The 18647-nt window shown below is 35.5% G+C and overlaps 1 protein-coding gene across 2 annotated transcripts in view; it reads right to left on the bottom strand.

Moving 5' to 3' along the window:
* Nucleotides 1-18647, bottom strand: part of ATRNL1 (attractin like 1) — a 777593-nt gene that overhangs the window by 470285 nt on the left and 288661 nt on the right. For both annotated transcript variants that reach the window (XM_055300426.1, XM_055300427.1), the window contains exons 23-24: nucleotides 7728-7806; nucleotides 5346-5503 (exon numbers count right to left, since the gene is read on the bottom strand). In XM_055300426.1, coding sequence (XP_055156401.1) covers nucleotides 5346-5503; nucleotides 7728-7806 — 237 coding nt within the window. The remainder of the gene's footprint in view (nucleotides 1-5345; nucleotides 5504-7727; nucleotides 7807-18647) is intronic.

The following is an 18647-nucleotide window of genomic DNA, read 5'->3' as shown; positions in this document are numbered from 1 at the left end:
GAATCAGCGCAACAGGCCCCTCCCCCAGAAGACCAGCTAGACGGACCAGTGATACTCCCCCGTGTTCCAATACAACTTGTTTTTGGCCACTCTGCACTGAGCTAAATGACTAGAAGGAAAACCTCACTTCAAAAGAAAGAATCAGAAACAGCCCTCTCTCCCACAGAGTTACAAAATCTGGATTACACTTCAATGTCAGAAAGCCAATTCAGAAGCACTATTCTACAGCTACTGGTGGCTCTAGAAAAAAGCATTAAGGCCTCACGAGACTTCATGACTGCAGAATTTAGATCCAATCAGGCAGAAATTAAAAATCAATTGAATGAGATGCAATCCAAACTAGAAGTCCTAACGGCGAGGGTTAACGAGGTGGAAGAACGAGTGAGTGACATAGAAGACAAGTTAATGGCAAAGAGGGAAACTGAGGAAAAAAGAGATAAACAATTAAAGAACCATGAAGACAGATTAAGGCAAATAAATGACACTCTAAGGAAGAAAAACCTACGTTTAATTGGGGTTCCCGAGGGCGCCGAAAGGGACAGAGGGCCAGAATATGTATTTGAACAAATCCTAGCTGAAAACTTTCCCAATCTGGGAAGGGAAACAGGCATTCGGATCCAGGAAATAGAGAGATCCCCCCCTAAAATCAATAAAAACCGTTCAACACCTCGACATCTAATAGTGAAGCTTGCAAATTCCAAAGATAAAGAGAAGATCCTTAAAGCAGCAAGAGACAAGAAGTCCCTGACTTTCATGGGGAGGAATATTAGGGTAACAGCAGACCTCTCCACAGAGACGTGGCAGGCCAGAAAGGGCTGGCAGGATATATTCAGGGTCCTAAATGAGAAGAACATGCAACCAAGAATACTTTATCCAGCAAGGCTCTCATTCAAAATGGAAGGAGAGATAAAGAGCTTCCAAGACAGGCAGGAACTGAAAGAATATGTGACCTCCAAACCAGCTCGGCAAGAAATTTTAAGGGGGACTCTTAAAACTCCCCTTTAAGAAGAAGTTCAAGTAACTCTGAACGTGAATGGGCTTAATGACCCCATCAAAAGGCGCAGAGTTTCAGACTGGATAAAAAAACAGGACCCATCTATTTGCTGTCTACAAGAGACTCATTTTAGACAGAAGGACACCTACAACCTGAAAATAAAAGGTTGGAGAACCATTTACCATTCAAATGGTTCTCAAAATATACCCTAAAAACTACAGAACACTTCTGAAAGAAATTGAGGAAGACACAAAGAGTTGGAAAAATATTCCATGCTCATGGATTGGCAGAATTAATATTGTGAAAATGTCAATGTTACCCAGGGCAATTTACACGTATAATGCAATCCCTATCAAAATACCATGGACTTTCTTCAGAGACTTAGAACAAATTATTTTAAGATTTGTGTGGAATCAGAAAAGACCCCAAACAGCCAGGGGAATTTTAAAAAAAGAAAACCATATCTGGGGGCATCACAATGCCAGATTTCAGGTTGTACTACAAAGCTGTGTTCATCAAGACAGTGTGGTACTGGCACAAAAACAGACATATAGATCAATGGAACAGAACAGAGAACCCAGAAGTGGACCCTGAACTTTATGCTCAACTAATATACGATAAAGGAGGAAAGACGATCCACTAGAAGAAAGACAGTCTCTTCAATAAATGGTGCTGGGAAAATTGGACATCCACATGCAGAAGAATGAAACTGGACCACTCTCTTGCACCATACACAAAGATAAACTCAAAATAGATGAAAGATCTAAATGTGAGACAAGATTCCATCAAAATCCCAGAGAAGAACTCAGGCAACACCCTTTTTTAACTTGGCCACAGTAACCGGAGAAGGACAAACAGTGTATGTTCTCATTCATTTGGGGAATATGAATAATAGCGAAAGGGAATATAAGGGAAGGGAGAAGAAATGTGTGAGAAATATCAGAAAGGGAGACAGAACATAGAGACTCCTAACTCTGGGAAATGAACTGGGGGTGGTGGAGGGGGAGGAGGATGGGGGGTGGGGGTGAATGGGTGACGGGCACTGAGGGGTACACTTGACGGGATGAGCACTGGGTGTTATTCTGTATGTTGGTAAATTGAACACCAATAAAAATTAATTTATAAAAAAAAAAAAAATCCTAGAGGAGAACACCAGGCAGTAACCTCTTTTTGACATTGGCCATAGCAACTTCTTACTAGATACGTCTCTGGAGGCAAGGGAAACTAAAGCAAAAATAAACTAGTGGGACTTCATCAAGATAAAAAGCTTCTGCACAGCAAAGGAAACAATTAACAAAACTGAAAAGCAACCTACTGCATGGGAGTAGATATTTCCAAAGGACCTACCTGATAAAGGGTTAGTATCCAAAATCTATAAAGAACTTATCAAACTCAACATTCAGAAACCCAATAATCCAGTTAAGAAATGGGCAGAAGACATGAATAGATATTTTTCCAAAGAAGACACATGAAAAGATGCTCAATATCACTTATCACCAGGGAAATACAAAACAAAACTACAATGAGATATCACCTCACACCTCTCAGAATGGCTACAATTAACAACACAGGAAACAACAGATGTTGGCCAGGATGAGGAGAAAGGAGAACCTTCTTACACTGTTGAGAGAATGCAAAGTGGGGCAACCACTCTGGAAAACAGTCTGGATGCTTCTCCAAGAGTTAAAAATAAAACGACCCTATGCCCAGCCATTGCACTACTAGGTGTATATCCAAAGGATACAAAAATATTGATTCAAAGGGGCACATGCTTCCCAATGTTTATAGCAGCATTATCAACAATAGATAAAATACAGAAAGAGCCCAAATGTCCATCAACTGGTAAATGGATAAAGAATATGTGGTATACTATACGCAGTGGAGTATTACTAAGCCTTAAAAAAAGAATGAGATCTTGCCATTTGCAATGATGTGGATGGAACTAGAGTGGATTAGTCTAAGCAAAATATGCCAGAGAAAGACAAATACCATATGATTTTACTTATATGTGGAATTTAAGAAACAGATTGTCATTGGGAAAAGAAAAAAACAAAATGAAGGAGGCAAACCATAAAGAGATTCTTAAATATAAAGAACAAACTGAGGATTGACAGAGGGGAACTGAGCAGGGTGATGGGCTAAATGGGTGATGGAGATTAAGGACGGCACCAGTTTTGGTGAGCACTGGGTGTTATACGTAAGTGATAAATCCTTAAATTCTACTTCTGAAACTAGTATACTATATATTGCTAAGTAGAATTTACGTAAAAACTTGAAACATAAAAAAAATTATATTGCATTCTGGCTATAAGGAGTAGTAAGCTGGAGTAGCTATAATAATATCTGGAAAAATGAATTTAGAGCAAAGAATATTACCAGAAATACAGAAAGTGATTTACTAATGATAGAGTCATCAATTCATCAAGAAGACATAAAAATGCTAAACACTTGTGCATCTAAGTAAGAGAGTTTTAAAATACATGAAGTAAAAATTGACAGAACTGCAGGAACAAATAAACTAATCCACAATTACAGTCTTGGATTTTGAACACTCATTTCTCAAATTGACAGAATATCAATAAAAACATTAGAAGACTTGACAAAACCATCAACCAACTTGACATAATTCACATTTGTAGAACACTCCACTCAATGACAACAATATGCACTTCTTTTTTTTACAAATGTCCAAGGAATATTTACCAAAATAGATCATATGATCTGGATGTTTATTCCTCTCCCCACAAATTTATATGTTGAAATTCTAACTCTTAAAGGCAATGGTGCTAAGGCAAACCTCTGGAAGATGAATAGGTCACAAGGGTGGATTCCTCATGAAAGCAATAAATGTTCCTATAAAAGAGATCCCACAGAGCTCACTCTCCTCCAGGACCATGTGAGGATACAGTGATAAGGTGCTATTTTATGAATGAGAAAGAGGATACCTGACTATGCTGGTGCCTTGATCTTGGATTTTCCAGACTCTAGAATGGTGACCAAAAAATTTGTTTTTTATAAGCTATCCAGTGTTACTTTGTTATGGCAGTCCAATGGACTAAGACACCAGATTTATTCATTTTGCATTGCTGTGGCATTAAATTACCATGAACTTAGTGGCTTAAATAACAATACACATTTACTATTATGGTTCTGTACGTTAGAAATCTGACTTACTTATTTTTATATTTCTATTGTGAGAAGTCTGACATGTTTCAATGGACTAAAATCGATGTACTGGCAGGGCTGTGTTTCTTTTAGAGGCTCTAAAGAAGAATCTGTTTCCTCCACTTTTCCAGCTTCTAGATCCCTTTTCTCCTATATTCAAAACTAGCAAGATTGCTTCTATCTCCGTATTCTTCAGTAGGTATATCTCTCTCTAATCCTAACTTCAGCCATCAAACGTTACTTTAAGGACTCAAGTAGTTAGGTTGAGTCTACCTAGTAATCTGGGATAAGCATCTTAATACCCTAATCTTAATCACACTTTGAGAACCACTGAACTAGAAATAGAAGGCAATCAAGTTTCATAACCTGAAGGAAGGACAGGATCTACTGGCTGCATGAGTGAGTGACAGTTATCACTGCTGAGCCACAGGAAAAGGAAGTGTTAAAGTAGCAAGGGCATCCCTCTCGGTGAGATTTTGCCCCCCCCAAAAAAAAAGGAAAAATAAAGGAGAGAGAGAGAGACATGCTGCCTGAATCCGGTGGTAGTTGTGGTATTTTGAACCCAGAATCCAGTTGTGTCATCCTTCCAAGCTCCTGAGAATAGCTGAGCCCATTTTTTCATGGCTTTCATAACTGTGAGAGGCGTCAAAAGCCTGGATAGAGATTGAGCAGATCTGCGGTCTAGTGCAAAGCCCAGTGCCAAGAAATAAGACAGCTTCCCACTCCCTTCCTGGGCACCAGGTCTCAAACTCTCACCTATACTTTTATCAAGCCAAAGCCCTCCCTTTGTGCTAATTTAAAGGAGAAAGCCATTTACTTTTGACCTATCTTCTATCTGTGCTGGGTCTTAAACTTGGTGACCACATAGATAAACCTGAACTTGGATTCTGTTCTCCTAGTGTTCTCAGCCAGAGTATAAACTAAGCAAAATAATACTGCCCCAGCAGGTACTCCATTGTTACCCAAAAAGAAAAGTGTAATTAACATTAAACCAACAGATCTCCAACAGTCAAAAAAATAAAGATATTCATCATAGACATTCAATGTACCCTTTCAATCAAGGGTCACGCGTTTCATGTTTTTCAAAACAGAAATCTTATCCATATCTTTACTTCAAACAAAAACAGCATTGTTTTTGTGAAAAAAAAAATAAATGGTCATTATGTTAAGTACTATTAACACTTACCTGTATTTTAATAGGCCAGGAAAAGTTGCTGACGTACACATAGAATGTAATGTTAGGATTGCTTCTAAAGTTAAATTTTTCATAGGAAAAACTATCTCTGTATTCCTTTATATTAGTCTTGGAAACTATAGGAGTCTCCTCCCCAGATATTGTTCCAGCTAAAATGTAAACAACAATAACAAATTAGGAAAAAAAAAAGGATCTTTTGAATTTAAAAATATATATTATATTTGCTTAATTATTATAACTGTACTTATAAAAATATAATTATCAAAATAAACTTGTTTACTGTTTAGAGTGACAAAGGAGAAATAAAATAAGATTCATCAAAGATGTAATGGAAATAGCATAAGAATTATTTTTAAAAATGATAACACTGATTAAGTGCTATGTACTGGGCACTGGTGCAGAAGATTTTATATTCTTCTCTAATAACAATTTTATAAGAGAGGTATTCTATCTCTATTTTTCAAATTGAAACCTGATCCGCAGAAAGATCAAAACACTGCCTTAAGTTAGCTACTGAATGGTAACTTCCTCTTTTAGCCCCAGATAGTGAGTTACTTCCATATACTACTCCACAGAGCCTCTCAAAACAAATCAGATTTTACATGTCTTAATCCAATTAAAAAATGGAAAAGAAATCTACTTGTCTTAACCACAAATTGAACAATCATTACTTTGAATAAATTGAAAGGAGGCTACAATTTAAAACATGAGCTAAATGTTCAATTACTTAAACAGTGATTGCATACTCAATAAATATTTACTGAAATTAACCAAATGGAACAAAGCACTTCCAACAATCTTACCACGTCTTCCACCTTACCAAAAAGTAAAAATATTTAGAATTAATATACTGAGCAACTGAATTAATTTCTAAATCATCACCTATTCCAAAATTACTTGGGGTACTTTTACATATTTCCTGACATCATCTCCTAACCTTATAAATCAGAATTTCTGAGATTTAGTTTTGGGAATCTGAAAGTTACAAGCAATTTCTGACATACTAAAATCACTATTCTAAACTAATTACAGAGGTTTTCTATATTTTTCTTGACAAGTTTTAAAACTCTTCTAGAGTAAGTTTATTGTGCAAAAGTAAATTTTGAATAAATAGTACAAGTTTTCATGAATTCCTTTTTTAAATGATTTTATTTTTAAATAATCTCTACACCCAACACGAGACTCTAACTTACAACCCCAAGATCAAGAGATACATGTTCTACTAACTGAGCCAGTGTTCCATCATGAATTATTAATAATGAAGCTCACACTGCTAAGATTTTAACTAAATGTTTGGCAAAATTGTAACAAAATGTTATATATTTGCCCAAATTTCTCATTTTTTAACACATGATATATAGATTCTAGAATTGCAAAACCCACATCACTCTTGAATTCTGTCTCCATGATTCTACATATTAAAATAGCATAATGATTTGATTTTCAGAAATAGAATATAGATATCTGAGAATCCACATATTTTAAGAACATCTCAACACTTTAATGCAAGAGTGTATCTTTGATATAGAAAATAAAAATCAATAGAATTTCCTAACACGTAAATACAAAAAACAGTAAATATACTCTTTCATAATCCAACATACACTTTGTATCTCATCTTGGTTACACTTTCATGAAGTCAAAAATTTCAACTTATGAATCTTCTTAGAGAAGGCATATTTTTTTAAAAGATTTTATTTATTTATTCATGAGAGACAGAGAGAGAGAGAGAGAGAGAGGCAAAGACACAGGCAGAGGGAGAAGCAGGCTCCATGCCGGGAGCCTGATGCGGAACTTGATCCCGAAACCCCAGGATCAGGACCCGGGCTGAAGGTGGCACTAAACCGCTGAGCCACCCAGGCTGCCCCAGAAGGCATATTAACACAGAACTTTTTTTTAACCACTCAGCACTGAAGCTGACAAAGGGAATGGTATATTTCTAAGCTTGGCAGTAATAGAAAACATGTTAATTTATCAGCATGCACAGAATTTCATTGTTTTATATCAATATTAAGGTTAATAATTAAATTTATAGCTCCAACAGTGACTCAAATAATTGAAATCTCAATCCCTAGTCATTAAAGAAGTAATCTATCTTAATTAAAATCATAGCAAATCATAACACTGCCATTTTAAAAAATTAAGTAGTGAATAATATTTGTTACCCATCTAATTTTTAATTGAATAAGGGATAAAGTTAACAAAGTAATGAAGCTTTATTAATATTGCTACTTATTTTTTTACCTGAATCAGCAAAATGATTATGACATATTTTTTAATTTCAATTATTTGAATTAACAATAAAAGGTCATGTTAGAACACCTTCCATACACAAACAGATGTGAAAGACATGAGACAACAAGATTCTCTTACCTGTTGAACCAACTGACCAGGTAATGTTGAGATTAAAGTTGTTTGATGCATTAATTGAAATATCCAAATTTTTGTTTGACTACCAAGAAAGAAAATATTAGGGTTAAAAAATCAAATTACACTAAATTGTTTTATGTTTTAATTATGCCCATACTATATTTCACAGTTTGTACATTTTGTCAATATTCAACTAAGTGTAGTTGTCAATTATATTTTTTGAATAAAAAATATAGGTGATAAATTCAAAGGTAGTTTAAAGTTCCCATTTATCCTCTCTACTCTAACCCAGCCTTCTGTATATAAGCCAGAGGCTGTTATAATTCATTGTATTTTGATTCTCTGTTTACCTGTTGTTAATATTTAAATGACACACGTTTGAGATTTGTCCAAAGTAATTTTACAAGAATGTAAGATTGTTGTTTTGTGAAAGAATTCTTCTTAGGTGCATATTATATTATTATACACGCATTTTTGTAGTAAAAAATATATACAAAATATATAAACTCGAACTCTCCAGTAAAAATTGGTCAGAATTAAACCTATTGTCAAAATGTAGGAAATGCATAAATAATTAAGGTACATATTTATTATTTTTTTATGCAGGATAAGTAGGAAGCTCTGACTACTAAACAATATTAATTTAATTTTTTTTAAGATTTAATTTATTCATGAGAGACACAAAGAGAGAGAGAGGCAAAGACACAGGCAGAGGGAGAAGTAGGCTCCATGCAGGGAGCCCGACATAGGACTTGATCCCGGGTCTCCAGAATCAGGCCCTGGGCTGAAGGCAGTGTTAAACCGTTGAGCCACGCGGGCTGCCCTAAATTATATTAATTTTAATAACTGTTCTAAGTTGAATATCCTTTTAATTATAAATTATAGTATGTAATTACATATAATGATGTTATAAGCATTCTTAGTGATACCTTTCATGATAGTTTACCACCCTACAGTTTCAAAGAAAATGTGTCTGGGCTCTTGGCTTCAATTGGACAAGACAGTAGACAGTAATATAGAAAGCTATGATATTTAGAAGGAATCAAGTATTTCAGGAAATTGGGGTGTCTGGGCGGCTCAGTCAGTTAATTGGCTGCCTTAGTCTTGGGCTATGATACCAGGATCTTGAGATCAAGCCCCATGTCGGGCTTCCTGCTCAGCTTCTCCCTCTCCTTCCCCCCAACTTGTGCACTCTCTCTCTCTCTCTAATAAATAAAAATATCCTTATAAAAGAATTTCAGGAAATTGATAAAGGAAAAGAACATCAAGAGAGAAGCAAACTAGGATTATAGCTAATCTGGATCTATGTGTATGACACTATGGATAATATTGTGGAGAAATGTTATTCACACCCAGATTTTTAAAAAGATTTTATTTATTTTAGAGAGAGAGAGCACGAGCAAGGGGGATGGGCAGAGGGAGAGGGAGAAGTAGACTCCTTGCTGAGCACGGAACCCAACATGGGGCTCCATCCCAGGACCCTGAAATCATGACCTAAGGCAAAGGCAAACACTTAATGGACTGAGCCACTAAGGCACCCCCACACCCATATTTTGAGTCAGATATCCCAATCATATGAAATTTTTTATATCTTCAAAGAAGGCCATAAAAGTTTGGAATTACATTCCAATTACTTGGAATTTAACATTCAAGAGGCCAATGTTAAAGAATGAAATTGTGATACATGCTACAACACAGATGAGTCTTGGAAATGTTAGGCTAAGTGAAATAAGTCAGATACAAAGGAACAAAATATTGTATAGTTATACATATGAAGTTTCTAGAATATACAAATTCATAGAGACAAAAGGTAAAATAACTGGGCTGCAGGGGCGAGAAGAAATGAGGAATTATTCCTGAATGGATATAAAAATTCTGTTTGGAAGTGATAAAAAAATTTTGGTATAGATAGTGGCGATGATTGCAAAACACTGTAAATGTACTTAATGTCACTGAATTGTACACCTAAAAATGGTTAAAATGACAAATTTTATTTTATGCATATTTTATAATAAAAAAGTCAATGTTGATTATAATGCATTTATAAAAGCTTTCTTATCACACTGAAGAAAATGTTTCTGACATTTTTAATGTCTTGGTAAAAGACACACAATATCAGTAAAGAGATGATTATACCTGAAAAACTATACTCCTATAAAATTCTTATTTAAGAGTTAAAAATTTAAATGTATTTCCAAGAATAGAGACATTTTCTTAAAAACAAAAGGAAAAGGAGTAACATAAAATGAATTATTCTACTTTTTGAGAAGAGGGATCCTATCTTACTGGAAAAGGAAAATTTAAGAAATTATATTATTTCTTGACAAATCAAATAAAATAGTTTAGAGGAAAGAAGCTAGCAAATAGCAGGATATATTTTGAGGTTTCATCTGTTTGAAAAATTATTTAAATATATAATATAGATGAAAAGATAGATTAAATATATAACAAAAATAGAACAATAAAGAGTGACATCTGCAAGATGGGAAAATAGGAAGTGCCAACACTTATGCTCCATAAAAACACTGATTCAACAATGTTATATGAACCAAAATATTTTTATTAGGGAATCAAAACTCAGTTAAGAAGCTACCAAAGATTAATACAAAACCAAAAAAAAAAAATACAAAACCAAGAATAGCCACATTATAATGAGTAAGACGACTAATTATACTTTACTAATTTCAGCCCCTGCCCCAGGACAGCGCTCAGCCTTAGAGACCACCTTGACTTATGACTTCTCCCTCAAGGAAAAGAGAGAGTGTACCACACACCCAACATCTCTGGCCTTTTACTGCACTGCCCAAAGGATCTGTTTCTGTTTCACTTCATCCAGAGAACTAAGAGAACAAGCACAGTTTGGATATCTGAAAACAGCTAAAAATAAAGAAAATTAGTGAGTAGTTTACTGCTGCTATCATGGCTCCACAAGATTGGGAGACAATCTTAAGGTTGTGTAATCTACACAACCCTAAGACTTTCCCTTCGGGAGGGAGAAAGAATGGCATGTGCACTAAATACCCTGGATTTTCTGTGCATTTTCCAAGGGGGAAAGGTAGACAGCTCACTACAGCACGAATGGCTCTGTGAAATTGAGAGAAAGCATGCAACCCTAAGAATTCTCCCCGAGAAGGAAGGGGGAGTGTGGAACATGATAATTCAGAGAAAAGTTTTCAGATGCTCCCAGTATCTCTAGCTACGGGCTGACGAAGTTTCTTTCCCTTTGAAGCCAGTCAATAAAGACTAACTAGGAGAAGCAGTTGTTTCTGCAAATGCACAGAACGAATGAAAAGCTACAAGGGAAATGAAGGGTAAGAGAAATATGACACAACCAAAGAAACAAAATAAATCTTCAGTAACTGAATCTAAAGAAATGGAGCTCTAGAATTGTCTGGCAAGTAATTCAAAATAATTATATTAAAGAAGTAATAAGAGAGTAATAAGAGATCACAAAAACATAATTAAATGAAACCAAAAAAAAATATATGAACAAAACATCAATATCAACAGAGATGGAATGATGAAAAAGAACCACAGAAGAATACAATAACTTACATGAAAAAAATCAATACAGAACCTCAACAACAAACCTGGCCAAGCAGAAGAAAGAATCAGTGAACTCAAAGGCAAATTGTCCGAAGTTACATAGAGGGGCAAAAAAAAAGTCAAGAAAGCCTAGTGGAAATGGAACACTTCAAGAAAAACCAATATAAACATTACGAAAAATCCCTGAAAGAGAAGAGAAAGAAGGACAGAAATCTTATTTAAAGAAACAATAGCCTAAAATGTCCCAAATCTGAGAAGTATACATATCTAGATTCATGAAGCTGACAAAAACAGAAGGAAGATGAACCCAAAGAAATCAAGTCAAATTGTTAAAAGTCAAAGACAAAACTTTAAAAGTACCAATAGCAAAGTGACTTATCATATACAAGTGAGCCCCATAAGGCTATGAGTGGATTTTGCAGCAGAAACTTTGCAGGCCATAAGGGATTGGGATGACACATTAAAAGTACTGAAAGAAAAATCACGCTGACCAGGAATACTATTCCTAGTAAAAATACTCTTTTAAAAATTGAAATATAAAGACTTTCCAAGACAAAGAGAAGCTGAGGGAGCATATCACCATCAGATCTGCTTTACAAAAAAATGCTAAAAATGTTTGTTATGACATCAATAACAGAGTTAGAGGGGTAACAAAGGTAAAAGTATAGACTTTTGGTATGTGATTAAAGTTATATTTTGTCAGCTTAAAGCAGACTGCTATATCTATATTTTATGTAAATCTTATGATAACTACAAAGAAAAGACATAGAAGATAAACAAAAGAAAAAGACCAAGATATCAAAGCATATCACTACAAAAAAAAAAAAAAACAATAAAACACAAAAAAGACTGCAGGAGAGAAAAGAGGAGTCCCCCCAAAAAATGACTGTAAGACACAAAACAATTAACAAATGGCAAAAGTGAATCCTCTCCTATCAATAATTAAACAGAAATCTATTAAACTCCTCAATCAAAAGACATGAAATGGACAACTGGATTTTTTAAAAAATACTCAATAATATGCTGTCTAAAAGAGACTCATTTCAGATTTAAGAAAATGTTTAGGCTATAAGAAAAGGGATAGGAAAAGATATTTCATGAAAATAAGAAACAAAAGAAAGAAGGGGTAGCTATATTTATATGAGACAAAACAGACTTTAACAAGAGACAAACAAGGACATTATATAACGAGACTTCATTCAATACTTTCAACAATGGATAGAATACTCAAAGAGAAAAATCAATAAGGAAAAAGGTGGACTTGTGCAACACTACAAAATACACATGCTTAATAGACATAGAAACAAAATTTCAAATAACAGCATCAGAAACCACATCTGTTCATATGCATGTGGGAGAGTCTTCAAAATACATTACTTGTTATGTCACAAAACAAGTCTTAACAAATTTAAGAAGACAGAAATCATACTAATTATCTTTTATGACCACAATGGATTGAAACTAGGAATCAATAGCAGAAGGAAAATTTGAAAGTTAAAAATATGTAGAAATATAACAACACATTTCTGAACTAAGGGATCAGAAAAGCAATCAAAAGGTAAATCATGAAAATCTTGAAACAAAATACGATGAAAAAACTTATGGAATGCAATAAAACCAGTTCAAAGGGAAAATTAAAAATGGCAAATGCCTACATTTGCCTTAAAAAAGAAGAGAACTGGGGATCCCTGGGTGGTTCAGTGGTTTGGCGCTTGCCTTTGGCTCAGGGTGAGATCCCTCAGGGTGCGAGTCCCGGGATCGAGTCTCACGTCAGGCTCCCTGCATGGGGCCTGCTTCTCCCTCCTCCTGTGTCTTTGCCTCTCCTCTCTCTCTCTCTCTCTCTCTCTCTCTCTCTCTCTGTCTATCATAAATAAATAAATCTTAAAAAAAAGAGCGCTCTCAAATAAACAATGTCACTTTACTCCTCAATTTAAAAAAGAACAAACTGGGATCCCTGGGTGGCGCAGCGGTTTGGCGCCTGCCTTTGGCCCAGGGCGCGATCCTGGAGACCCGGGATCGAGTCCCACGTCGGGCTCCCGGTGCATGGAGCCTGCTTCTCCCTCTGCCTGTGTCTCTGCCTCTCTCTCCCTCTCTCTCTGTGTGACTATCATAAATAAATAAAAATTTAAAAAAATAAAAAAATAAAAAAATAAAAAAGAACAAACTATGTTCAAAGTTAGCAAAAAGAAGTAAATATTTAAGATATTAGTGCAGACATAAATAAGAGAAAAATCAATAAAGAAAACAAGAAAAATCAATGAGTTGTTTTTTGAAAAAAGTAATCAAAATTGATACAACCTTCAGTAAGACTAAGACAAAAGACTTAAAATGTAAAATCATAAATGAAACATTATGCTACAGAAATAAAAAGGATTGAAAGAGACTAATATGACTAATTACATATGAACAAGCTGGATAATCTAAAAGAAATCAATAAATTCTTAAAATCATACAAACTACCAAGATTAAATCACGTAGAAATAAAAAATATGAATAAAACAATAACAGGCATGGAGACTGAGTAATCAGAAACCTCCCAAAAAAGAAAAAAGTCAGGAATAAATGGTTTCACTGGTAAATTCTAGCAAACATTTAAAGAATATCAATACTTCTCAAATTCTTTCTAAAAACTACAGAGTAGGAAATACTCCCCATCTCACTTTATGAGGCCAGAAATAATCTGATACCAAAGCCAGGCAATGATACTATAAGAAATAAAATCCCTAGGTTAATAACACTGATGAACTCAGTTGCAAAAATACTCAACAAATACTAGCAAATTGAATTCAAAAGTACATTAAAAGGATCATTCACCATGATAAAGTGAGATTTATCCTTAGGATGAAAGGATAGGTCAACATACATAAATCAACTAATGTAATATACCACATTAACAGAGTGAAGAATAAAAATAACCATCTTAACAGATACAGAAAAAGTATTTGGTAAAATTAATCATCCTTTCATGATAAAAACTCTCAACAAATGATCTATAAAAGGAACGTACCCCGATATAATAAGGGCCATAACTAACAAGACCAAGTAAATATTATACTCAATGTAGAAAGGTTTTCCCCTATGATCAGGAATAAGATAAGGATGCCAACTCTCACCACTTCTATTTAACAAAGCATCGGAGGTCCTAGGAAAAGCAATTAAGTAAGAGAAATAAATAAAAGGCATCCAAATCAGAAAGGAAGAAGTAAAATAATATCTATTTGCAAATGACATAATCTTATATGTAGAAAAACCTGATCACAGTGTTCACACATGCACACATACACACACACATACAGAATAGAACACACATATACACAAGCCTATTTAAGAACTAATAAATTTAGTGAAGCTTCAGGACACAAAATCAACATTTAAAATATCAGTTTTGTTTCTACACATTAACAGCAAATTATGTTAAAACGATGTTAAGAAAATAATCCCATTTATAACAGTATCAAAAAGAAAATACTTAAGAATAAACTTAACCAAGGAGATGAAAGATATACACTGAAAATTATACAACACTGATGAAAGAAGACATAAATAATGAAAAAATCCTGCATTCTCAGATTGAGAAACTTAATATTGTTTAAATGTTCATGGTACTTCAAGAAATCTATAAATTCAATATCATCTCATCAAATTCCTAGTGGTATTTGTATAGATATAATACAAAGCTACAGTAATTAAAAACAGCATGCTGGCATAAAAATAGACAATGGTCCAGCATAATAAATAAATACTCCAGAAATAAACCTACACATATATGTAGTTTAAGATTATGTAATCTCCAATAAGGATACCAAGAATACCCAATGAAGAGAAGATGGTCTCTTCAACACACAGTGCTGAGAAAACTGGATATCCATATGAAGAATGAAACTGGATCCTACTGTCTTAGTCCACTAGGGCTGCTATAACAACAACAAAAACAAAACAAAACAAAACAAAACCAAAAAAAAAAAAAAAACAGGAATAGAGGGAGGAGGTAGAAAGAGCAGCAATAAAGAGCAGAATTGTATTTCTCACACATTTGGGGGCTGGAAATTCCAAAATAAAGGTACTGGAAAAGTTAGTATCTGTTGAGGTCAACTTCCTAGTTAATAGGGATCCCTGGGTGGCTCAGCGGTTTGGCGCCTGCCTTTGGCCCAGGGCGTGATCCTGGAGACCCAGGATCGAATCCCACATCAGGCTCCCGGTGCATGGGGCCTGCTTCTCCCTCTGCCTATGTCTCTGCCTCTCTCTCTCTCTGTGTGTGTGACTATCATAAATAAATTTTTAAAAATTAAAAAAAAAAAAACGTCCTAGTTAATAGACAAGCCTTTTCTTGCTGTGCCCTCACATGGCAGAGGAGGTGAGGGAACTCTCTAGGGCCTCTTTTATGAGGGCACTAATAATCCCATTGATGAGAGCTCCACTCTCATGACCTAATTACTTTGCAAATGTCCCATCTCTAAATGCCATCACATTGAACATTAGGATTTAACAGAATGTTTGGGGGCACACAAACATTCAGTCTGTAGCACTAAACTTACACCATGTACAAAATACAAAGTGGATTAAAGAGGCTATGTAGGAAGACGGTGAGGAAGGGGAGGACCCCTAGGCTCATCTCCTCCCATGAACACAATTACATAACTATCGAATCATCCTAAATACCCCAAACATTGACCTTAAGTCTGACAGAACAAATTCCACAACTAAAAGAAGAGAAGAAGCCACATCAAAAAAGGCAGGAAGTGTGAAGATGTGGTTTAGGGGAGAAGTGGATCATGGGTGCTGTGGCAGGGAGCTATGGTCATAGCTATGGACGAGAGAGAAAGAGAAAGAGAGAGAGAGAGAGAGAGAGAGAGAGAGGAACACACAAGAACATGTCCCCAAAGCCACTGCCCTGGAAGATGAAGGGTGCTGAATTTCACAAGTTCTTGCAACCAGTAGATCTAAAGCTGGAGTTTTAAAGGTCAGCAGGCTTGACTGGGAAAGGGCCAGAAGGCTACTGTGCTGCTCCTGAAGAAAAAGCAGGCAAACAACCCAGGGGCAGACAGTATGAAAACAATGACCTGAAGAACACCTGGGGAACATAGGGGTAGATTAGTCTGTCTTCTTGGATCATATCCCTAAGAGGCAGCATTCATGGATATACCTCTACAGGAACAAAGGAGCTAGCCATTTTCCTCCTGTGCTGCTCAGCATAAACACAGAGCCACCTACAGGAAGCACCACACTGGGCTGCCTAACTTGCTTATTCCAAGCCCACCCTGCATTCTGGTGGGACTCCCCTTCCCAGTCAAGCTTGCTGCAATCACACACTCCAGACACACTCCCTAAAATTCCAAGCCCTGAAAACTACATGACCATAAGGCCATTCCTTTAAGACGAGGGGGAGACACAATTGCCTTTTCTAACACAGAGAAGGAAGTGGAGACTTAGGCAAAATGCCAAAATGCAAGAATTCATCCTAAATGAAAGAATAATATAAGGTCATAGCCAGAGATCTAAGCGAAACTGATATAAGAAACATGCCTGATGGAGAATTTAAAGCAATAACCATAAGGACACTCACTGGACTTAGGAAAAGAATAGAACACATCAGTGACTTCATCAAATATAATAACATTCCTATTATGGGAGTCCCAGAAAAGAGAAAAAGAGGGTAGAAAATTGTTTTAAAGAAATAATATCTCAAAACTTCCCTAATACAAGGAAGAAAACAGACATCCAGATGCAGGAGGTACAGATAACTCCCACAAAAATCAACAAAAGCAGGCCAACATGAAGACATAGTGTAATTAAATTTACAAAATACAGTGATAAATAAAAAATCATAAAGGCAGAGCACCTGCGTGGCTCAGCTGATTGTCTGACTTCGGCTCACATCACGATCTCAGAGTCCTTGGATTAGGACCTGAGCCAGACTCCCTCTCTTGCTGCCCTTGGCAGTGTACACACTCTCTCCCTCAAATAAATAAATAAAATCTTTTTTAAAAAAAATGATAAAAGTAGTAAGACAAAAGACATCCTTAACTTACAAGGGAGGACCCATAAGGCTAGCTAGAGATTTCTCAACAGAAACTTGGCAAGCCAGAGGGAGTGGCATGATATATTAGAGGTGCTGAATGGAAAAAAATCTGCAGCCAATACTCTATCTAGCAAGGTTATCATTCAGAATAGAAAGAGAGAGAGTTTCTAAGACAAACAAGAACTAAAGGAGTTCATGAACACTAAATCAGCTCTGCAAGAAATATTAAAGGGGATTCTTTGAATGGAAAGGAGAGACCAAAAATGACAAACAGAAGAAAGGATCAGAGAAAAATCTCAAGAAATAATGAAAAAAACAAGCAATAAAATGTTAATAAATACATATCTGTCAATAATTACTTTGAATGTAAGTGGATAAATGTTCCAATCAAAAGACATAGGGTGGGGGATCCCTGGGTGGCGCAGTGGTTTGGCGCCTGCCTTTGGCCCAGGGCGCGATCCTGGAGACCCGGGATCGAGTCCCACATCGGGCTCCCGGTGCATGGAGCCTGCTTTAAAAAAAAAGAAAAAAAAGACATAGGGTGCCAGAATGGATAAAAATCAAGACCAATGTATAAGCTGCCTACAAGAGACTTACTTTAGACCTAAAGACATCTGCCGACTGTAATGGGGGGATGGACAAACATTTACCATGCAAATGGATGTAAAGGAAAGACTGAGAAGCATACTTATATCAGATAAACTATATATTAATCCAAAGACTGTTTTAAGACACAGGGAAGAGCACTATATAATCATAGAGGATAATCAAAAAAAACATATAACAATCATAAACATTTATGCACCAAACATGGGACACCCAAATATATCATACAATTAATAACAGATATAAAAGAAATAATATATAGTAATTCAATAATAATGGGGAAATTTAACACCCCGCTAAAATCAATGGACAGATCATCTAAACAGAAAGTCAACAAGAAAACAGGGGCTTTGAATGATACACTGGACTACATGGACGTAACAGATAGAACATTCCATCCTAAAACAGCAAAATACACATTCTTTTCCAAGGCACATGGAACATTCTCTAGTATAGAGCACATATTACATCACAAAATAGGCCTCAACAAAGATTGAAATCATACCATGTATCTTTCCTGACAAAATGCTATGAAACTAGGAGTCAACAGTAAGAAAAAATATGGAAAATTTACAAATACATGGAGGTTAAACAATGTGTTAACAATGAATGGATCAAAGAGGAAATCAAAGAAGAAATTTAAAAATACACAGAAACAAATGAAAATGTAAACATAACAGTCCATAACATATTTTGGTTGCAGCAAAATCAGTCCTAAGAGGTAAGAACATATCAATATAGGCCTACCTCAA

Source organism: Nyctereutes procyonoides, unplaced genomic scaffold (assembly GCF_905146905.1).
Source record: "Nyctereutes procyonoides isolate TBG_1078 unplaced genomic scaffold, NYPRO_anot_genome, whole genome shotgun sequence".
Classification (NCBI taxonomy): domain Eukaryota; kingdom Metazoa; phylum Chordata; class Mammalia; order Carnivora; family Canidae; genus Nyctereutes; species Nyctereutes procyonoides.
The sequence above is the reverse complement of the archived record's forward strand: the minus strand, read 5'-3'. Positions and strand labels throughout refer to the sequence as shown.